The sequence below is a fragment of the Ornithorhynchus anatinus genome, chromosome 2 (assembly GCF_004115215.2).
Source record: "Ornithorhynchus anatinus isolate Pmale09 chromosome 2, mOrnAna1.pri.v4, whole genome shotgun sequence".
Lineage (NCBI taxonomy): Eukaryota > Metazoa > Chordata > Mammalia > Monotremata > Ornithorhynchidae > Ornithorhynchus > Ornithorhynchus anatinus.
In genome coordinates this window covers 76504718-76528720 of record NC_041729.1, presented here as the reverse complement: position 1 = coordinate 76528720, position 24003 = coordinate 76504718, and the positions used below count along the sequence as shown (strand labels likewise).

The 24003-nt window shown below is 44.8% G+C and overlaps 1 protein-coding gene across 2 annotated transcripts in view; it reads right to left on the bottom strand.

Moving 5' to 3' along the window:
- The window catches only part of RMND1 (required for meiotic nuclear division 1 homolog), a 46075-nt gene that overhangs the window by 4660 nt on the left and 17412 nt on the right, over positions 1–24003 (bottom strand). For both annotated transcript variants that reach the window (XM_007660200.3, XM_007660205.3), the window contains exons 5-11: positions 17220–17295; positions 14070–14109; positions 13732–13832; positions 9881–9987; positions 7474–7538; positions 6538–6614; positions 4561–4681 (exon numbers count right to left, since the gene is read on the bottom strand). In XM_007660200.3, coding sequence (XP_007658390.2) covers positions 4561–4681; positions 6538–6614; positions 7474–7538; positions 9881–9987; positions 13732–13832; positions 14070–14109; positions 17220–17295 — 587 coding nt within the window. The remainder of the gene's footprint in view (positions 1–4560; positions 4682–6537; positions 6615–7473; positions 7539–9880; positions 9988–13731; positions 13833–14069; positions 14110–17219; positions 17296–24003) is intronic.

Here is a 24003-nt window from a genome sequence, read left to right as displayed (position 1 = left end):
CTAAGCAAGTGAGAGGGAATGAGGGTTATGAGAATTTCAGCTCACTCGGGTGCCTATAAACCCCAGTGCAGTGAAGCTCAAGTCAGCTGGGGACCACACCGACAAATTTTGCCCATCTTTCCGGTCCTGCCTGCTTGAATAGGAGCTTTGCAGTCCCGAGTTAGGAGGGTGAGGGGTGGAAGGCCAAGGCATTTGAGTCCCCTAAGGAGCTGGGCATTGGAGTTGGAAGGCAATAATGGATTTTAAAATGTTTGCCAGGATCAGGACTACATCTCCCGGTAGCCCCAGAAGTGTGTGCTAGCTGTGAATGGACAGAGACAAGGATGTGGGGGAAAGGAAGAGGGGATACTGGGCACCTCAACAGGGCCTCCTTTACTACTTTCACCCGGAACGCTCTGCTCCTCTGCCGCCCACCTCCTCACCGTCCCTCGGTCTCGCCCATCCCGCCGTCGACCCCTGGGCCACGTCCTCCCGCTGTCCTGGAACGCCCTCCCTCCTCACCTCCGCCCAACTAACTCTCTTCCCCTCTTCAAAGCCCTACTGAGAGCTCACTTCCTCCAGGAGGCCTTCCCAGACTGAGCTTCCCCTTTTCCCTCTGCTCCCTCTCTGCTCCCCCTCCACCCTCTGCTCCCTCCCCCTTCCCCCCTTCACCTCTCCTCAGCTAAGCCCCCTTTCTCTCTGCTCCTCCCCCTCTCCCTTCCCCCCAGCACTGTGCTCATTTGTATAGATTTTTATTACCCTATTTATTTTGTTAATGAGGTGTCCATCCCCTTGATTCTGTTTATCGTGATTAAGCTGTCTTGTTTTTGTGATTAAGCTGTCTTGTTTTTGTCCGTCTCCCCCGATTAGACTGTGAGCCCGTCATTGGGCAGGGATTGTCTCTATCTGTTGCTGAATTGTTCATTCATTCATTCATTCAATAGTATTTATTGAGCGCTTACTATGTGCAGAGCACTGTATGAGACAGTCCCTGCCATTTGACGGGCTTACAGTCTAATCGGGGGAGACGGACGGACAGACAAGAACAATGGCAATACATAGAGTCAAGGGGAAGAACATCTCATAAAAACAATGGCGACTAAATAGAATCGAGGCGATGTTCATTTCATAACAAAATAAATAGGGTAATGGAAATATATACAGTTGAGCAGACGAATACAGTGCTGAGGGGATGGGAAGGGAGAGGGGAAGGAGCAGAGGGAAATGGGGGGAAAGGAGCGTTAAGCTGCGGAGAGGTGAAGGGGTGGTGGTAGAGGGAGTAGAGGGAGAAGGGGAGCTCAGTCTGGGAAGGACTCTTGGAGGAGGTGAGTTTGAAGTAGGGTTTTGAAGAGGGGAAGAGAATCAATTTGGCGGAGGTGAGGAGGGAGGGCGTTCCGGGACCGCGGGAGGACGCGGCCCGGGGGTCGACGGCGGGATAGGCGAGACCGAGGGACGGTGAGGAGGTGGGCGGCGGAGGAGCGGAGCGTGCGGGGTGGGCGGTGGAAAGAGAGAAGGGAGGAGAGGTAGGAACGGGCAAGGTGACGGAGAGCCTCGAAGCCTAGAGTGAGGAGTTTTTGTTTGGTGCGGAGGTCGATAGGCAACCACTGGAGGGGTTTAAGAAGGGGAGTGACATGCCCAGATCGTTTCTGCAGGAAGATGAGCCGGGCAGCGGAGTGAAGAATAGACCGGAGCGGGGCGAGAGAGGAGGAAGGGAGGTCAGAGAGAAGGCTGACACAGTAGTCTAGCCGGCATATAACGAGAGCCCGTAGCAGTAAGGTAGCTGACTGGGTGGAGAGGAAAGGGCGGATCTCGGAGATATTGTAAAGGTGAGACCGGCAGGTCTCAGTAACGGATAGGATGCGTGGGGTGAACGAGAGAGACGAGTCAAGGATGACACCGAGATCGCGGGCCCGAGAGACGGGAAGGATGGTCGCGCCATCTACGGCGATAGGGAAGTCTGGGAGAGGACCGGGTTTGGGAGGGAAGATGAGGAGCTGAGTCTTGCTCACGTTGAGGTTTAGGTGGCGGGCCGACATCCGGGTGGAGACGTCCCGGAGGCGGGAGGAGATGCGAGCCCGAAGGGAGGGGGAGAGGACGGGGCGGAGATGTAGATCTGCGTGTCATCTGCGTAGAGATGGTAGTCGAAGCCGTGAGAGCGAATGAGTTCACCGAGGGAGTGAGTGTAAATGGAGAACAGAAGAGGGCCGAGAACTGACCCTTGAGGAACTCCAACAGTTAAAGGATGGGAGGGGGAGGAGGCGCCGGCGAAGGAGACCGAGAATGACCGGCCAGAGAGGTAAGAGGAGAACCGGGAGAGGACGGAGTCCGTGAAGCCGAGGTGAGATAAGGTATGGAGGAGGAGGGGACGGTCGACAGTGTCAAAGGCAGCAGAGAGGTCAAGGAGGATCAGAATGGAGTAGGAGCCATTGGATTTGGCAAGAAGGAGGTCACGGGTGACCTTAGAGAGAGCAGTCTCGGTAGAGTGGAGGGGACGGAAGCCAGATTGGAGGGGGTCTAGGAGAGAATGGGAGTTAAGGAATTCTAAGCATCGATTGTAGACGACTCGTTCTAGGATTTTGGAAAGGAAGGGTAGGAGGGAGATAGGGCGATAACTGGAGGGGGAAGTGGGGTCGAGAGCGGGTTTTTTTAGGATGGGGGAGACGTGGGCATGTTTGAAGGCCATTGAATTGTCCATTCCAAGCGCTTAGTACAGCAGTGCTCTGCACATAGTAAGCGCTCAATAAATACTATTGAATGAATGAATGAATAGGCTGCTGGTAGCTGTCACTCTGAGCAGTTGGGATTGTGGGCTCTGGTTGGGAGTGGCAAAATTTACCACTTGCTAAAATCTGCAGCCCCGATCTCTCTCCCTCTCTGCAGTCTTGCATTTCCTCCTGCCTTCAAGAAATCTCTACCTGGATGTCTTTCCATCACCTCAAGCTTAACATGCCCAAAGTAGAACTCCTCATCTTGCCACCCAAACCCTGTCCTCCCCATGATTTTCCCGTCACTGTAGTCAGCACTGCCGTCTTTCCTGTCTCACAAGCCTGTAACTTTAGCATAGTCCTCCACTTGCCTTTGTCATCCAACCCACATATTTTATCTATTATTAAATCCTGTCAACCTTCACTTCGCTAAAATCTGCCCTATCCTCTCCATCTAAACTGCTACCGTGTTAATCCAAGCACTCACTCTATTCCACCTTGATTACTATATAATTATTGTGGTATTTGTTAAGCACTTCCTATTGCTAAGCACTGTTTAAGCAACCTCCTTGCTGACCACCCAGCCCCCTGTTTCTCCCCATTCCAGTCCATACTTCACTTTGCTGCCCGGATCATCCTTCTACAAAAACGTTCAGTCCACGCTTCCCCACTCCTCAGAAATTTCCAGTGGTTGCCCATCCACCTCCACATCAAACAGAAACTCCCCTCTATCGGCTCAGTCACCTTATTCCCTCCAACCTCACCTCGCCGCTCTTCTACTGCAACCCAGCCCACACATTTTGCTCCTCTCATGCCAATCTACTCACTGTACCTCGATCTCGTCTATCTCGTCACCAGCTTCACTCACCTCCCGCCTCTGGCCTCAAACACCCGTTCTCTTCATAACTGACAAATACTCTCCCCTCCATTCAAAGCCTTATTGAAGCCACATCTCCTCCCACAGGCCTTCCCCGGCTAAGTCCTCATTTCCTCTTCTCCCACTCTCTTCTGGGTCATCCTGATTTGCTCCCCTTTCCCCCTATTCCCCTCAGTCACACAACACTTATGTATATATTGTAATTTATTTATATTAATGTCCGTCTCCCCATCTAAACTGGGAGCTCGTTGTGGGCAGGGAATGTGTCTACCAACTCCTGGGACTGTACTCTCCCAAGCACTTAATACAGAGTTCTGCACACAGTAAGCGCTCAATAAATACGATTGATTGATCGATGCAGTTCACCATTCTGCCAAGAGACCACGGGAAAAGGGGAGCCCAGAATGGGGAGGGGGGGAAACATTCTGACATTTTTCTCCTCAATTTTTGGTCAAAGTCTGGACTTGAGAAGTAAATATATGTTCTTATGAGAGGATGTTAGACTGAGAAGTGGATTAAGAATAAAGAGACTTGTTTTGAAGCTGCAATACTTTTTCCTATTACCTGGAATTTGAGTCTTGGTCCACCACTAACCATAATTTAATTAAGTGTGTAATAAGGTAGTGAAATATTTAAGTCTTCTGCCTCAAGCCACACTTGTACTTTAGAATTTTTTAGAAATAACAAAATCCTCCTTAAGGCCTGAACTCTGCCTTTTTTTCTCCCCTCCCCAAAGCAATTTAATAGGACCAAATCTACACTATCACCCCCACATCTTGTACACTGAGGATTCCAAATCCATTTTAAGTACTACAGGTTCCCCCAAGTGGAATGTAGTACAACTGTATATGTCGCCCAAGTGCAACAGATTTTCTGATAAGAAGAAGATGTGAAACCGGGTGTTCCACACAGAGAACAAGAATTTCAATTTTCTTCGCTCTGGGGTGACCGGTAATTGTGACTTACTTTTCTTTTCTCTGGAAATCATGAATTTCCTACCTTGACTCTCCGCGCGATGCTGAGAAACTGACATGTTTTATCGTAAAGCCCCTCCAGGTTTTCTCTGTCCCAGTAGAAATCAGGGGTCATTAGGAAGTCTGACCTCAAGTTGATGCGGTGTCTGAAAAAGGAACAAGACAATTGTTTAGATGAAACCAGCCACCCCAATAGGAACTGCGACACATTTGCAGGACTCTCAAAGACACTTGCGGAATCCCGCATTTGGGAGCCCTCGGCCTGGCAGCCGACGGATCCTAAACGGACTTTGCTTCCTCCCTACTTCCACAACCTCCTGGCCTGACCTCTCCCTCACCAAACCCTTTCAGCCTTAAAAAAATGGTGGTATTTATTAAGCGCTTACTATGTGCAAAGCACTGTTCTAAGCGCTGGGGGATACAAGGTGATCAGGTTGTCCCACATGGGGCTCACAGTTTTAATCCCCATTTTACAGATGAGGTAACTGAGGCACAGAGAAGTGAAGTGACTTGCCTAAAGTCACACAGCTGGCAAATGGCGGAGCCGGGATTCGAACCCATGAACTCTCACTCCCAAGCCCGGGCTCTTTCCACTGTACCACGCTGCTTCTCTCCAAAACTCTGCTCTCTTGGCAACAAAACAAAATTGTGCGCTTTGGAGGCCACGAAGATGGAGGCATGTGAGGGAGCAGGGAAAATGAGAAACAAATTGCTTTTCCCTGGAGCAAACTGCCTCTGAACATGCGCAAACTCCTGATTAATTTATGCAGCTTCCAGGGGCACTGAGTTTGGAAATCATTTTCAGATTAATATGAAAATCATATGATAATTATAAAGCAGAGCCTTGGCTAATGTTGACTGTGGGATGCCACTGTTCAGTTTTAAACTAGGTAAATAAAAATCTGTTTAATCAAGCGTTTCTCTAGAGCTTTATATTTGCATAGTGCTTCATAGTCATTTATTTTTTAATCCTTAAAACACCCCCAGGAGGCATGCAAGTAACAAGCACTCTGGTTTTTTTTTTCATCCAAGGATCATCAGGAGAATCTACAAGCAGTATCTCATTAATCCTCAAGCCAAACCAGTTTAGCAGGTAGAGAGGAAGGTTATCGCTCCCATTTCACCGGAATGGACGTGAGGTGCGGAGAAGAGGGGCCCCCAACTATGCAGTGAACTATTCCAAAATGTCTAGTTTTGAGTCTCTTGCTTGGATTAAGGGGACTAAGTGTTTCCACAGCACTTTAATTTACATTAAACACTAGAAATTGCAAGTTGCTAGCCTGGTGAGTAGAACTAATGACAAGTCATCAGAATGCTACTTCCCTTAAACGTATTTTTCCTTAAGTACAAACATCGACTTGAAGGTTGTCTGAGGGTTCTTTCTTGAACTCGGTGGGAAGCACTTCACCCATTAGTGGCCGGAGGGTTGCATTTTAATGCAGTGGGATATTGAAACATTCCAACTAGCCTTAGAATTATAATAGTGGTATTTGCTAAATGCTGTTCCAAGCACTGAACTGACAACTGGGGTAGATACAAGGTAAAGGTCCGTCACAGGCCCTGACCCACAAAGGGCTCACAGCCTGAGGACTCATACCCCATTTGACAGATGAGGAAACTGAGGCACAAGGAAGTTAAGTGACTTGTCCAAGGTCCCACAGCAGGCAAGGGGCTGAGCCAGGAAACCCGGGTCCTCTGAGTCCCAGGCCCATATGCTCTTCCCACCAGGCCCGCTGTTTTCAACAGCACGGAATCTTTCTACCTCTAGAAAAAGTCTCCTCTGTTTCAACTGGGGAGAAGCTTTGTTCCACAGCAAGATTTAACCCAAAACAATGTGTTCCCTAATTGTTCCAAAGGACGCTTCTACCCACCTGGGGTCAATTATCTAAAGTGAACTGCGATTCCTACGAAGATGCTGTTTCTCCTTCCTACAGAAATAGCAATCTGTTTCCTGGAAGTTGTTCAGTAGGCTTCGTTTGGAGAAAGGAATAGAAACTTTTACCTTATGGCGAAAAGTTCCCCAATTTTCTGCATAACCTGCCCATGAGAGAGGTTCACCTTTTTTCCAGTTTTTAAGGCCTGTAGAAAAATATTATAGATTTTGGCCAAATACATAATTGAAATTTGCTTTTCTATTTAGACAATCTGGGCAAGTGATTTTTAAGGACCCTCATTCTTGCCCTGAATTGCGGCGAAGATTGCAATCACTATACTGGACCTCAGAATTCAGTGTCACAGGTCAAAGCAGAAGAATCTACAGCTTTTCAGTTTTTTAAAATGTTAATTCTGTATCCTCTAGAGAAATAGAGGGCACTCTTCAATGCAGCCTACGTCTGCCCTCTTGAGGCCCAAAAATCTTACTCTGCAATAATTTCTGACTTTTCTTTTCCATGCAGTACTTTTTGTGTTTCCACTGGGAAAAACCAGAGCTTTAGTTCAAGTCTTACTCATTTCTCAAGTGTAATTCATTAGAATATCTTTTGTTTGACATTAATATAGTATGAAAAAAATTTACCCCAGTTCCAAATTGCAAGCTAAAGATAACCTCTTACTCCCTGGGAGAGGCAGCATTTCCCCAGAGTATTTATTCAGTTATATGTAGAATCTTATCTAATTTCATCATAAATTCAGTTAAAATGCTTATGAAGTTTTTTTTTATTTATAGAAGTTCTTAAAAATTCACATGACTCATTTTGATCCATTCTTCTCCTCCCCCAGTGCCTTGAGACCGGAAAGAGAACTCGACTTGCATTCTTTTGAGGGTTTATTCTCAGATGGTTCTATCCCGTGCACTTTTCCTGGTACTCATTACTACTTTACTACAAAGTCTACTGGCCATAAATACTTTTCTACTAATCCATTCCCAACTTAAGACATTATCTTTGTGTTCTAAAACTCTTGTAACTGTGTATTATACTTTTTTTAACATATTTTTTACCTCTGGAATTGATTGAATGGATTCCACAAAATTATCCAGTAATGCTTCCCATATAGCCAGCTTTACTGAAAAAAAATTAAGTTCAACACATTCACTTTCTACTGTCTACTTTCATATACACGCATTTACTGAAAAAAAAAATGAAGTACAACACATTCACTTTCTACTGTCTACTTTCATATACATGCATGCTTACTGAATATCTGCACTCTGCTAAAATGTTCTCAATTATAGAAAACAACAATTATGAATATCCAGTTAGGATGGAAACTAGGGAAGCCCATTCAGCTCATTAGTACTAAATGAATTTGTAAATTCACTTGAACATCATATCAACAATGTTATTAATTCCATTTACTTGCATTAACCAGAACTCACCTACGCACTACTGAAAAATGTCATTGGATAATAATAATGTTGGTATTTGTTAAGCGCTTACTATGTGCGGAGCACTGTTCTAAGCGCTGGGGTAGTAGACAAAGGGGAATCAGGATGTCCCACGTGGGGCTCACAGTCTTAATCCCCATTTTACAGATGAGGGAACTGGGGCACAGAGAAGTTAAGTGACTTGCCCAACTGAGGCACAGAGAAGTTGAGTGACTTGCCCACAGTCACACAATCTCTCACTGACATGAGCAAAAAAAATTCAAATTAATCCCTTTTTTTTTTTTTTGCATAGTGCTTACATTTTTTCAAAGCTCTTTCATCTCAATGATCATATATTTATTCTCACAACAGCACTGTGAGGAAGGGAGAACCAGTATCATATCCCCATTTTTAAATGAGAAAACTGAGGCCCATAGAGGTTAAATAACTTGCCCGATGTCACATAACTGGTGAGGGGTAGAGTCGGGTTTAGAAGCCAGGTCTCCTGTTTCTTAGCTCCATGTATTTTCCACTAAACCATGCTGCCAATAAGTATTTTTTCAGATAGAAATAAAGTCCATACCCAAGTTCGATCAAACTCTTTAGGTAAAGAAACCATTCAATCATAGCTTCAATTAAATTCAGATTAAATTCAAACTTTTTTTTAAAATCGCATTTAAGCGTTTAACTGTGCTAGCACTGTACTGAGCGCTGGGGTAGATACAAGCTGATCAAGCCCTTGTTCCACAAGGGCCTCACAGTCTCAAACCCCACTTTACAGATGAGGTAAAGTTAACTGACTGGTCCAAGGTCACACAACAGACAAGTGGGGGAGCCAGGATTAGAACCCAGGTCCTTCTGACTCCCAGGCCCGTGCTCTACTCATTCAATAGTATCTATTGAGTGCTTACTATGTGCAGAGCACTGTACTAAGCGCTCTATTCACTATACCACACTGCTTCTCAGATCAAACTGATGGAAAATGTATTAATGACCTGTGCAGTTATGGCACAAAATAACTAAATAATAAATACAAAATAAAAGTGCCTCTTTGCCCCAGGAGACCCTCAGTTCAAACTTCTCCCACTTCTACTCTCAGGATGATGGGCAGTGGGTACCTCGGCCCCACCCTGCATCCTCAAACTGGAGCCCAGTGAGGGATACTGGGGAATTCCTGATCCCACACCTGGAATGCGGAAACCTAACAGGTTCCCAAAGGTAGAGAATCAACCAAAGCTCAGGGCAGGGGAGTGTGTCCAGGCTAATAATAATGTTGGTATTTGTTAAGCGCTTACTATGTGCAGAGCACTGTTCTAAGCGCTGGGGGAGATACAGGGTCATCAGGTGGTCCCACATGAGGCTCACAGTCTTCATCCCCATTTTACAGATGAGGTAATTGAGGCACAGAGAAGTTAAGTGACTTCAGTGGTTAGACTGGGGAGGAACTGGACAATCTCTGGTATTTCCTAAACAGTTTTGAATTTGGGGATTTCCTCCTCGGTGAGCCACTCCTCATTGCAATTCGAAGGGGTGGGAAACTTGGAACTAGGGAAGTCCCTCTGGGGGAGGGGTGCTGATTCTTTCGGGAATCAAAAGAAGTCTTTCCAACTTGTCCTTTTCCCTGGATCGTTTATCAGACCAATGCAAGCTGACTGTGAAAGGGGCCAGAATTAAATTGGCTTAAAGGGATCTCAAGAAAGGATCTAGACCATTTTACTAATTTCCTAGTAGGAGCTGTTTATGATTTTATTTCTTAATAACAGAATGACTCTGTACCCTCTTAGGGAAGGCAAGAGCAGAAGGAGCATTATGACTTCCATTGATTGAGGTCTACCCACCCCACGACTAAATGAGACCAGTCAATAACAAACGAAGAAATAATTTAACTATACATTAAATGCTTTGGAGAGCAGCCTCACTGTTTGAAAAAATACCAATGTTATATTTTTGGCAATTGTCTTTTATAAAAATGTGCTAAACACGACACACACAACTCCCTGGCCTTCCACGGAAGCTTGTACTGCTTGCAGCAACAACTTACCTGAAAGGCAAAGGGCATTTGAAAATGCAAATTTCTCCAGAATGGCTTCATCTAACTCCAGTTCTGAATTTAATCTGATTTCTCCTCTATGAAGTTTGGATTGCCCCCTTAAAATAACAACCACAAAAAAAATCAGCCCAGATTAGAAGATTCACGAGAACTTGATATATGACTATATATTGCCCTCACATAAGACTGGAGGGTGAATGTAGGAAAAATAGTAGACCAGGTGACAAGATGAGTGGGTTATTACCACATTGGACCCAATTCTTCCAATGCCCAAAGATGCTCCTATTAGTAATTTAGGCACTGTGGACGTAGGGGAAACAAACTCTTTCAGATCACTAGGGGATTGTGTAGTACAGGGAAGAGTAATTATTTTTTTTTCTATGGAAAGCTACGGAAGGAGTTTTGGTCACCTGTTGGGGCCAGCACACACTTCTGCCAGGTGTCACATTCAAGGGTAGAGTGGAAATTTCAGAGCTGGAAGTAATCACGCTTGTTTTCTAACTAATTCTAGGCCAGCATCGCCACCCCACCTACCTCGGATGTGATCAACTCTCACATGCTCCAACTCCAGAACTACCAGACAGCCTGGAGATGTGGGCCAATCGCTGGGTGCGTTAAATCAGGAGTACCTACTATTCATTTTGTGCTTTGAGATGGCAAAAGAAAGAAAAGGTCAAGGGAGGGGGGGGGAGAAAGAAGAGGAGGGAGAGGAGGAAAGGAAGGGGAAAAGAAGAGAGAAGAGAAAAAATGGGAGAAGAGAGAATGAGAGAGGGAGGGAAGTGTGGTGAGCACACAACAAGCTGCCTTGTGACTTTGATCTTGTTAACAACAAGGAAAAGACTGGTAGATGCACTGATGGGCTCTAGTTGAGGACAGGTGGTTGTTGGCCTGTGGGGGTGGAGCATGGAGGGAGGCGGGGCCTTCCTTCTCTCTTCTACACAGTAACGGGCCTGGATCGATCAGTGACTGCCACACAGTGCCAGAGCTGCACCGTCTAAGGCAGATAAAAGGCAGTCATTTTGAATTATGCAGAAGCACGCGGAGGGAAGCACCTGGAGAAGAAACAAGCACTGAGGAAAACACTCAAGAGAGCATCACTGCAGTAAAAGCAGCAGGAGAAGAGCACTTGGAAGCGTGAAGAAGCACTGGCAGAATGGGCTCCTTGACCGGAAGACCCTTGGTGGAGTGAGTGAGTGTGTGGGTATGTGCCACTCCCTTGCACGGTGGTAGAACTAAGTAAAAAACTTTCCACAGTAACCTCGGTGGTCGGGGATGTGGTTTGACTCTATTAAATGTCGCTAAGGCTCCCCAAGTCCAGGAAGGTCCTGGTCGGGACAAGTTAGGGGCTTGCGATGGGAAGGGGAGAAAGAGGAAGTAAAAGGTAGTCATTTATGTTGTAATGTTTTCTCCTCCACTATCCCTCCACACTGAACCTCAAGGATAGAAGGGGGGTGGGGGACCCGTCCCCCAGCTCCTGGCCTCAAAACCCCAGGAGGAACTGCTGTCTGGCCACGTGACCACTGCTCAAACCCTTGGGATAGCAACACAGCAAGTTGCACGTGCGATCCCTCTCAGGTCCTTGGCCCAGCGGCTTGGAGTACCAACCACCGTCCCATTCCAGGTGGATCCTTCAGACTACCCAGGCAGACCTGTGGGGCTGAGGGGGCAGGCAGCCACTTCTAGGGATTTGGGCCCAGGAGCCAGATAAACTGTTCACACCAGTCCCAAAGCCCAGGGAGGAGGAACACAGTAGCAGTGGTGACCATGGAGACATTCTCTAGACTGTAAGCTCATTGTGGGTACGGAATCTGTTTATTATCAAATTGTACTACTGTCCCAAGTGCTTAGTATAGTGCTCTGCACACAGTAAGCGCTCAAATATGATTGAATGAACCTCCTCTATCTCCTACCAGCAGGGAGCAGCTGGGAGGCAACAATGGGCTAAAAGCTTCCTTAATAATCTTAAGAGTTAGTGCTTCTCCTAAAGTGCCCAATATCCTATCAGAAAATAATTTGAGACACTTGGAAAATCGAGTTCATTATCTTTTAGTGCATTCTACTAGTGCAATGTAAGGATAATTGTCTTATGTAAAAGCGCAATACTCCACGAACAGTTTGGAAGGAAAGTACTATGGGATGTGAAACTCTCAGATACGCAGACACTTACACAAAATAAAACAGCACGCAATACAATCCATTTGAGACCACCTAGAGAGCCAATCCAGATATTTAGCAATATAGGAAGGATTGATTCTGAATCACTTTGATTACTGCTTAGGAGGTGTGATTCAGTTGACTGAAGCCTGCCTGATTCTCTGACCAGCTTCATGTATCTCCAAAGGCTCTCATGGATATCCTCAAGGCCAGAGAATAATTGATGGCCAAAGTTCCCGCTATGAATTTATCCAAACCTCTGTTGAATCTGACAATTTCTGCCCTGGACCTCTAAATAAGGGGTTGTGTACTTTTCTTTCCATATGCATACGAACACACACATACACAGAGCTTATTTTTTTCAGCAGGGTTTTCCAGGTATCAGAGTACCTCAAAGCATGACTTTTTGTTTATGCAATTTCACTTGAAAGTTGATGACACTGTTTGTGCCTAGAGTTCTATATGCAGGTTGTCAGTCCTAAGTGGTAAAGTGACTAGTTTGGTAGATCAGTGTCCAGGATAAAGGAATTTACTGCAGTATTTTTTTTTTCTCTTGTAAGAGCATGAGGCTGAGAAAAAGGTCATGTAAAGCATGTTTTTTCTTTTTTTTTCTTTCATGTGAGCCTCCAGATTTCCCTGGATCTGTCTGATTAACCACAGTTGCCCAGAAGTTCTGGAGCTTCCATTAGCTCACTGGGGACAGGGAAACTGTCTACCAACGCTGTTATACTGTAGTCTCCCAAGCGCGTAGTACAGTGGTCAACACGCAGTAAGTGCTCAATAAATACCATTGATTGACTGATTCTGGTCACTTCTACCTGCATTTCAACGTCTTTAGATCACCTAAATGGCAGGGGGTGAGGGGACCGGGCTAGGGAACAAAGAGATGGAAAAACATGAAATCCTATCTGTGAATCAGATGGATGAACTGCTGGGTAGAGTTGGAGGCAGAACTTAGACGTACACGTTTGCTTATAAAGCAGGGATTTTGCAACGTATAGCTCAAGAGCCTTACTGGGCTCCTCAATGCTCCTCTTGAGGCGAGGAGTGGGACGGTAAGATATTTAAAACCACCGTCCAAATTCTCAGACTAAGTAGGGGTTCCAGTAAGCACTCCATGTAAAAGTAACAGCTGATGGTTTGGGCCTACTGGCCTTAACTCATCGCTGCTGGAGTTGTGGGGGAAAGATAGAAAGTCTACAAGAAGTTCTGTGAGTGCCTGCCAGCCACGGGCAGTGTGTCAAGAATTTCCGCCGGAAGGGGCGGCATGGCATCACCCTCAGAAGGCCACAGAACTCCTCCCCACTTGGGTAGTCATGAGTCTGAGTTGACTCAGAATCCCAGAAGCCTCACGTTCTCGATTCTGGCATTTACATTCAGTCTCACTGCCAGCAGTGCCATCTTTGAACTGAAGGGAAACTCTACTATTAGGGACTGATTTTTCTATAAAAGTGCATCGACCTATGATTGTCATCTTCGACAGATTATTTTATTACCGGATAAGTAGGTTAGCCCTCCAAATCCAATGAATGCGAGTTTCAGATGCATTAATCCTAAAGGAAAGAATATTGGAATCTAGAAAACCTGACCTTTTGGACTGGTGGTCTTTGACTACAAAAGGTTTCCTCCTAAGTAGATCGAATTGTACCAGGGACTCTTTCAGTAATGAAGAGGAACAAGTTGCTTACTCTGCTTTCGTATAATTAATCTCTTCATTCTCCCAGTGGACTAGTGCAACTTCATATGGCTGAATTTCATGATGTTCCAGAACTTGCATCACATGCTTCATCTAGAAAGAAAGACACAGTCCGCAAATGAATTGACTTATTATAAAGATTCTTCTGTGGCATGAGCTTTCGCAATTACTTTCATAATATTACGTCCTATATTTTCTGCCGTGGTTTTCCGAGAAAGACAACGTTCCCGGAATACTAAACTAATTCTAAATTGGATGTCGAAGGGCAACTGGGAAAATTTGGACACTCATTCTCATTCTTAGAGTCTGAATATTTCTTTTATTACTCACAGTTTTATCCTCCACATTCCAAAACACGACAGCCCCTTCCCTGGATGAAAAGAGGAATGAAATTGGAGGGTAACATTAGCCTGATATAGGAAGCCATAGTCTAAAAAAAGCACAACCTGAATCTTTCAGGATTCAATGATGATTCCATGACTAAACACTGTTTATTGATCTACTATTACAAGATCCACCCATGTGTTCTGTTTGCCTTTTTCTAAGGCACCCACTTTAGAAAGTGTCACTGAAAAGGTTTTCCAATTTAGAAGACTTGCAGAAACGGCCAGGTCTCACTCACAGTTAGGAAGACTGGGGCAGGGGCAACTACCCTGACAAACACACTAAACCGTTCACCCATCCACATGCGGTCAGTCGCATGTCCACCCACTGACCTACATGTTAAGTATACATATTTGCTGTGGGGGAAGGAGGTACGTGGACCCACATATAAGTGCACACACTCTACCCACATGTAGAAACATATACACCACATACTGCAGGTTTTGCTGCCCAAGTTAGCCCAGTATTTTCTACTGACCCCACCCACGTGATAGACCCATTCTTTGTTCGGAAGCCTTTATGAGTGATGACAGAACCTAGCGGGCATTCCCTATTTCTTCCTGTTTCACATGCCTCCCTGGTCCCTCTGCTTTTGGTGGTGAGGTGAGAGTTAAACATATTCACTTGCATTCCCTGAAATATACATAATAACCGACCCCCACCCAGGGAGAAAAATAGAGCAACTGATTCTAGAACAGGTTAGAGGTGGGGAGAAGTGGGAGGGTTTTTTTCTGGAAAGGCGAAAGAGATGGGAGAGGGAGGGTGGAAGGCAGAGGGAGAATTTGCCACATGGGGTGATGAGGGGACAGGGGTACTTCTGTCACAAGATGAGAGCTTCTGCTGCTCCGGTACCTTGGATCTCTAATGGGGTTGGGGTGAATGGGGAGCGGGGGGAAGGGGGATGGAGACATGTGCTTGGCCCCGCCCTACCCTCCTCATCAACTGTGGTGTGAACCGACAAGCCAAAAGGGGCTATTTGCAGCAACGCAGAAGGCAATATTCCCTCCTTTATTTTTTTTATATGCGGCTATCAATAAAGCAGTAACATTTATTGAGCACCTGTGTTAGAGCACTCCACTAAGTGCTGCAGAGAGTCAGGAGGCCCAATGCCTACTTTCAAGGAGATTACAATCTGGTGGGGGACAGAGACACTAAAGTACTTTATAGAAAGGAGGAAGGAAAAGGGACTATCTAAATGAGTTAGTGCTTAAATAATAAACACACATAAGTGTTAAGGAAGACTATCCAAATGCTCAGATGACACCAAAGTGCACAAGATGGAAACAGCAGGACTTAGTGGAAAGAGCCCGGGCCTGGGAGACAGAGACCTTGGGTTCTAATTCCAGCTCCACTACTTGTCTGCTCTGTGGCCATGGGCATGTCACTTAACTTCTCGGTGCCTCAGTTACCTTAAGTGTAAAATGGGGACTAAGACCGTGAGCCACATATGGGAGATGGACTATGTCCAACCTTATTTGTTTATATCTACTCCAGTGGTTAGGACAGTGCCTGGCACTTAGTAAGTGCTTAACAAATGTCATAAAAAGAGTAGAGGAATATAGCCCTGGGAGAAGAGAAATTAATTAGGGAAGGGGGTTTCTGGAAGAGATGTAATTTCAGGAGGATTTTGAAGATGGGGAGAACTGCAGTCTTCTTAATTTCAACCTGGGGGATTCTAAGCAGGGAGAATGATGTGAGCAAGAGGCCACTGTGACTCATCCTCGTCTCTTCAGTTCTCTTCTGGTTCTCCTCTTTCTCCTACCTCTCTGGCTGATCATCCTAACAGTAATGATGGTATTTGTTAAACTCTGACAAGCACTGTTCTAAGCACTGGGGTAGATTATTATTACTATTATAACATTTGTAAAGTGCTTACTATTGTCAAGAACTGTTCTGAGTGCTAGGGCAGATTTAACTAATCAGGTTGGACAGAGTCCATGTCCCACAAGGGGCTCACAGTCTTAATCCCCATTTTCCAGAAGAGGCAACGGAGGCAAAGAGAAGTTAAGTGACTTACCCAAGATCACACAGCAGACGAGTCGGGGGGCCAGGATTAGATCCCAGGTCCTTCTGACTCCCAGGCCCGTGCTCTATCCACTCGCCCATGTTCCTTCACTTACTAATTTCTAATGTCCCCAGGTTATAGCCCCTCAATTAATCAATCAATTGTATTTATTGAGTGCTTACTATGTGCAGAGCACTGTACCAAGCACTTGGGAGAGTACAATACAGACATGTTCACTGACACGTCAGCCCTTCTGGCATCACCTAACACTTAAGCATTTAAAACCCTGGTGGTATTTATGTAGCTGTCTTAAATACTCTGTCACTTCTCTTACCTGTATCTTATTTTAGTGACTGTCTGCCTTTTAGATTATAAGGTCCTGGAAGGCAGGGATCACATATACTAATTCTGTTGTATTTTCCCCAAACACTTGGTATAGCGCTCTACACATAAATGCTCAAAAATGCTATTCGGTGATTACCTAATGAGGAAGGAGCTGGCTTTGTTTTACTTGGATAAGAAAGAGGGTCTGTCTTTAGGAGCTTGGAGGCAGTAGAGAGGGGTCACCTCCAGAAGGCCTCTGAGTACCCAGGGCTAAAAATTATGTAGAATAATAATGTTGGTATTTGTTAAGCGCTTACTGTGTGCAGAGCACTGTTCTATGCGCTGGGGTGGATACAGGGTAATCAGGTTGTCCCACGTGAGGCTCACAGTTAATCCCCATTTTACAGATGAGGCACCTCAGATGAGGTAACTGAGGCACCGAGAAGTGAAGTGACTTGCCCACAGTCACGCAGCTGACGAATGGCAGAGCCGGGATTCGAACCCATGACCTCTGACTCCCAAGCCCGGGCTCTTTCCACTGAGCCACGCTGCTTCTCTAGAAGAGGTGACAGGTCCTGTGGAAGGGACTGGACAGAGGCCTAGGTGTTAGGGGGGAGTACTACAGGGAGGAAGCACTACATGATTTCCAAGGAATGTGGTGATAGGTGAAGATACGTTGTAACTATGGGATTACACTGCATGTTTTTAGCATGACATTCAGAGACGAAACACAGATTACATATGAAGGCCTTGTTTTCCCCCTTTACCTAAAGAAGAAGATGGTTCCCAGATCATGCTCTTTTGCCATATTTTCTACACCAAATACCAGAATGTTTGCTGCATCTAGGATTTAAAATAGAAGAAATATCATTTAATACAGCCAGTGTCCTTTTTACCATAATCATCGTGGTGCCCGTTAGCGCATACTACATGCCAAGCACTGTACTAAGCGCTGGGGCAGATACAAGTTAATCAGGTTGGACACAGTCTCCGTCCCACATGGGGTTTACAGTCTAAGGGATGGTTCGAAACATTATTTTAACTTAGCATTTAAAACCATTTCTCAAAAGCAACATTATTATTTGTAGTAATAGTATTTATTGAGCACCTAGTATGTGCAGAGCACTGTACTAAGCCCTGGGGAAGGATACACAGATGGGAATTAGACATGGTCCCGGTCTCTCTGGGGGCTCACAATCTAAAATAAGTACGCTTCAAAACTGAATGAATCAATCAGTGGTATTTACTGATTGCTTACCATGTGCAGAACACTGTACTAAGTGCTTGGGAAAGCAGTACAGTATGACGAGTTGATAGACACGTTCCTTGTCCGTGACGAGTTGACAGTCTAGAGGGAGGTACTGAAGTAGTGAAGAAGTATCTGCTAAAATGCTTATCTGCCAAATCTTATTTCTGAAGTCACACCAACTTTTTCAGATTTGAAAAAAACATTGAAGAGACCACATATAAAGCAATCAGTATTAGTCAAGTGATCTGGGCTAGTGCTGATGGCAACTGATCTCTATTTATTTGTACATTTATGTCTAAGCAGTGTATAATTTGGGTGCTTTAGACCGTCTGCCTCTTTAGACTGGAAGCTCCTTGAGGTAGATGGACCGACGCACTCTCTTATCGAGGCTGACCGACAATCCTCGGTCCTAAGATTCCTGGACAGAGAACCCGCACAAAGGAATGGCTTAGGGCCTTAGTGGTTTGCTCAGCATCACTTGCACTGTCACGTTCCTACTGGAGCACGGGAGTGTGACGGGGGGGCGTTGATGGGAAGAACGTAGCTCACTGTGAAGTGCACACCAAGGTTTTTAACATGCAGGACCCATTTTTGGCCAAAGTAACCACAACATGTTTCCATCCTGTTTTACGGGAAGCAGTGTGGTCCAGTGGAAGGAGCACCGGCCTGGGAGTCAGAGGACTTCATTTATTCATTCAGTAGTTCAATAATTCAATTATTGAATGCTTACTATGTGCAGAACACTGTACTAAGCGCTTGGAATGTACAATTTGACTTGGGTTCTAACCTGGTTCCACCACTTGTCTGCTGTGTGACCCTTGGACTAGTCACTAACTTCTCTGGGCCTCAGTTCTCTCATCTGTAAAATGGGGATTAGGACTGTGAGCCCCATGTGGGACAGGGACTGTGACCAACCTGATTAACTTGTATCTATCCCAGTGCTTAGAATAGAGCTTGGCACATAGTAAGCACGTAACAGGGAACATAATTATTATTGCTAATTATTATTTAAACTTCTCTGTGCCTCCATTTACCTCACCTGTAAAATGGGAATTAAAACTGTGAGCCCTATATGGGATACAGACTGTGTCCAACCCAATTAGCTTGTATCTACTCCAGTGCTTAGTATAGTGCCTGGCAACGAGTAAGTGCTTAGCACACACCAAAATAATAAACTAAGACTAGACTGTGTCCAAACTTGTATCTACCCCAGCAATTAGCTCAGTTCTGGCCCAAAGTAAGCACTTAACAAATTCCATTTAGCAAAACAAAACAAAAAAAGCCTTCGTGACGATGTTGAACCATAGCACCGTAACTGAGCAGAAGATTCCCTTGAAAGTAGTTATGGTCTTTGCCGCCCATGTTAACCAGCTATTTTTTAGGTTTCGCTGATGGGCCTGTCCACCTCATGAAACACGCTGGTGGTTTTTAAATCAGAAATCTTCACCTCAAATGGCTCACCAGCGGACAGTTGGGCACTCCCCTCCCTGCACAGCCAAGCTAGAACCCAGGTGTCCTGATTCCCTTGTGCTTCCCTTTGTAACACTCGGTAGCACCTATTTCAGTGGTCAGAAAGCAGGGGTTAATAAATACCACTGGCCACCTGACTGCTAATCAAAGCAAATATACCAGAACAGTTAAGAATTGCGAAAGTTGTGATTTGCTAAGGTGTCTCGGGCTTTTCAGCCCCTTTCCACTATAGAGCGGCATTGGGACCCGGTGGAGAGGGGGACATGGAGGAGGAACATGCATTCCAAAGGCCATTTTTAATGTATAAATGGTGCCCACTACAGAAGTTCTCACGAGGGAGGCAGAAGGAAGGAAGGGAAACCCGAAGGGCTACTGGAGAAAGGGTCGGAAAGAAAAAATTAGGAAAGACTCAGCCAAAAACACCCAGAGAAGTCAGGAACACAGCCAGAGTCCCGACTCTGCCTTTTCATACAATTGGTATTTAGGAATCTGCAATAGAAAATGCCACTTGGGGACCCTTTATCATTCTCTTTAATACCAAATTACTCATAGGATAGTTCAGATAGTCTTTTCATTCTACTCATTTTGCCAAAGCTTAATTACACTATGTGCCTTGGGGAGAAATAAATGAATGAGCATTGGGTCCAAGCCACTAACATCTTAAAATTTTGTCATCCTCAAAAGATATACCTGAATTTTATTTTTTGGAAACCTTATTTTATATTTGGTATAGTTAGTTCCCCAAAGTATTGGAGCTCTGAAAAAATTCATCTCGGCTTATGAGGTGAATATTCTACCCTTCTTAGTAACGTCTCTGAACCGAAATGAACTGAAATCTGCCCAAAATCCCATTTACCCTGCAGTTAACTTTTTGGCAAGAAAATAGCGTAATAAAAGAATGAAGGACTCAAGTAAACTTTGAGGAGAGGGTCACGGTTTTCATTTTGGACTTCAATCATTTAGTTTCAATGTATTTTCAAAATACTAATGTAAAATTTTCATAATTAACTAGCCATCTCTCTCTTTCCATTTCCTGCCTTTTCTGAAGTTTTTTTCATTCTTAAACTCTTCATTCCTAGTCTCCATGTCTGTTCTCCCTAGCTGAACTTCATCTGAAAAGAGAGCAGGCAGGCCAGAGCTAACCGTGTTACTTAGCTTATCCCTCAGCAGCCGACAAGGAGGGCTTGTGAGCATCCAGAAGGATAATCCCAGCTGTTGCCGATTTGTTCATCCCAAGCGCTTAGAACAGTGCTCTGCACATAGTAAGCGCTCAATAAATATATTGAATGAATGAACGGAGCAGATGGTGAGGCCAGATGTGTACAACCAAAGCCGAACAAGGCTTGCACGGTTACCTGAATTTTGTACTTTTTTTTTTTAATAGGCAATTGTTAAGTGCTTACTACATATGTGGCAGTTACTAAGCGCTGGGGCAGATACAAGCCAGTCAGGTCAGACACAGTCCGTATCCCACGTGGGGCTCACCGCCTTAATCCCCAATTCACAGATGAGGTAACTGAGGCACAGAGAAGTTCAGTGACTTGCCCGAGGTCACACAGCAGACGAGGACCTCGGTCCCCTGACTCCCAGGGCCGTGCTCTATCCACTAGGCCCCGCTGCTTCTTGCTAGTTCTAAGCTAAAAGCCACCTGGGCTTCTCTCTGGTAAAATCTGCCTGTGGAGGGAACTATCTTGAGGGTAGGAAAGTCCTAATCCCTATCCTCCCATGAACTGTGTGTGTTGACGTCATGGTTTCCAGGATGGGCTTGGGAGCAGGGCAGTGGCACGGCGTCATCCAGCACCATCCATTGTGAAAATATCCTCAAACAAAATACTTGGATTGTCCACACTCGGCAACCCAGGACTTTCCATCGGGGGATCCGGGGACACCATGCACAACAACTAATAACTTTCCACATTCTACAGCTGTGAAAACAGAGGCAGAGACGCTGAGAGATGCCTTTCTGGTGCTGGTGTGACTCATGCAAATAAATACGGATTTATTCGATTCACAGATAATATAACCATTTGTCGTTCTAAATTGGAATGGACTGGTAAACATTTCATTCTCTCCGCACAAGATGTTTGGTTATTAGATAAGTCTCTTAGCGTGGTCATAATAGCATACTAACTGCTTCATCTAGAAGTCTATTTGCCTGAAATTTGAAAAACATGCCCGAACTAGTTGTTTAAAGGCTGTACAGATGGTAGCTCGAACCGCTTAAAAAGTCAAAAATGGTGCTTATTACTGCATTTCCAGTATACAGGAATTACTTTAAATTCATTTGAACATCTCTTACATTGTATACCCACCTTATCAGTACAGTTTTAATTTTCTGCGCTCAGATCATTTGTCATTTTCTATCTTGGGCTGAACTAAAAAGCTGAACGAACGTAAGGCCTCTTTTGGGAAGCTGCTTTTTGTTCTGTTTATAAACAGAATGGGACCGGTCTTTAAAGGAAAAGGGTAAGAAACTTCAAAGCAATGTTAAAAAAAATCAGGGTAAACAGGATTAATTTTGAAGTTATTAAAGAAAGAACTTGGAGAGGTTCAAACGATACTTTTTGCATCCGCTGAGATTCGTAGCTTATTCGCTTACTATCACCGTGACAACTTCCCTCCTGTAGCTTTTCATAAACTTCCTTTGCCTCGGAACCTTATGGTCCGATTAATTCTACTTTACAAAATATTCCTATTATACAGATGCTTTTCTTTACCTATTTGCAAACTGCAACCATTTGCCTCGTGGGGCTGCTAAAAACAAGTTTCTCTTGGCTTGGCAGCTCAACTAAACTCTGCCGGAGGGAGTGGTCGCAGTGAAAAGGAGGTGGAGAGAGTAGAAGCTGAAGGAAAATTTGCTTGAGGTGGGAGGGAGCTGAGTCAGAGAAAAGGGGCTGTGGACAGACCCAAGGACAGCAGACTGTGCAGCCAAGCCAGGCTGGGTTCTGGGTAGTGTGTGGGACCAGATCTGCACATCAATTTAAGACCTCCCGCGTGAGGCCAGCCACTGCCGGGGCCTTGGTCTAGCTAGAAGTAGCAAGCACAAGGTTGAAACCTTCCAAGAGGCTCCCGTTCCTGCCAATTACCCCCAGTTATGGAAGAGGAGGAGGGGAGGCAAGGGGCATTCTCATAAGCTTTCATATATTTAAAGGGCTCTGGCTCTTAGTTGCAAGATTTGGCCGCGATTACGCTTATCGTTTGGGCTGGAAATGTCATTGCTTTGTAAAGTTCCATAAATTACAGCTATTACCACGATTAATGATCGCTGCTTGTTTGGAAGAACCTGGGGTAACTCACAGCTTCACGTATGTGCTTCCTTTTCCGCCTCGAACGGTGTTTATTGGGAAAATTTCTGGAATTGATAGTGATGTGTTCTGGTGACCCAACCCAAAAAGTAAACAAAAGAGCCAAATTAATTTTAAGGTCAAGATGAATGATTCAGGAGACAAAAAATAAAGGACATATAATACTCTCAGAAAAGAGAGGCAAGAGGACTTTGCGGTCAAATGGGAAGATACCATGATTATTATTATTATTATAAATGTTTGACAGGCCAGTGGAATCAAGTCCCAAAGACTCTGGTCAAAGACCTGAGGAATGGAGGAGTGCTACAAACCTGTAATTTATTTATATTAATGTCTGTCTCCCCCTCTAGACTGTAAGCAGGGAATCTGTCTCTCCCAGGAGCTTAGTTACTGTGCTCTGCATACAGTAAGCGCTCAATAAATGTAACTGACTGACTGACTGACTAGAGAGGGCACTGTATTCATTCTTCTGAAACTTTTTTTTTTCCTGTGGTGGGGTATTCAAATCAGCATCCAAAAAAACTCAGACCTAATTAGACTTTAAACTCGTTGTGGGCAGGGAAAGTGTCTGTGGACTCTGTTATACTGTACGCTCCTAAGCGCTTAATACAGTGCTCTTCATACAGTAAGTGCTCAATCAATACTACTGATCGACAAATATCAGTTCTCTTCCTCAAACAACCTTAATTAACGTACCACATTGTACTTTTCTCTCTTGGTTCCCATCACCTGCTCTTCATATGTATATATCTATGGAATTTCAGGGCTTACTAAGTGTCAAACACCGTTCTGAACACTGGGGTACGTAAAAGTTAATTAGGTCAGACACAGTTCCTGTCCCTCTTGGGGTTCACACAGTCTAAGTAGGAGGGAGAGCTGGTACCGAATCCCCATTTTACAGTGTAGGCAACTGAGTCACCGAGAATTTAAGTGTCTTGCCCAAGGTCACACAGCAAACAATTGGAGTGCCGGCATTAGAACCCAGGTCTTCTGACTCCCAAGCCCAGGCTCTTTCCACTAGGCCACGCTGCTTCCTTTAGTGAGGATACATAACATTACAATCACGGTTGTTCAGATGAATATGCTCCCTGGGCTCATCATTTTGAAAAGCAATTGCCCCAGAAGCAAAGAGGTCAAAGTTTACTACTGATGACAAGCATGTCTTATGAAATGATTGTTTTTCAGTCAGCAGAAGCATTAATGCCACTGTGGTACTTCATGATTATGGTACTTCATGATTATCCCTGCCCAAGTGGTAACACAATAAAAAATATCCCTTTTCTGAAAGGGATACCCCTTACGTAAAAAGTTGAAAAGCACTCATCTAAATGAATTTGATCACTATACATCCCGTTCCTTTCATTTTGGGTATCTGTTTATATTATATTGAATCCAGTGCTGACTGTCTAGAAGCCCTGACTGATATATTCCCTTTTTGCCCAAATTTCCACTGTGTCTCATCATAGTTTTACTGCCAGAAGGTAGCCATTTCACAGTGTTCGTAGCCAAAGAACACTGCTTCAGATT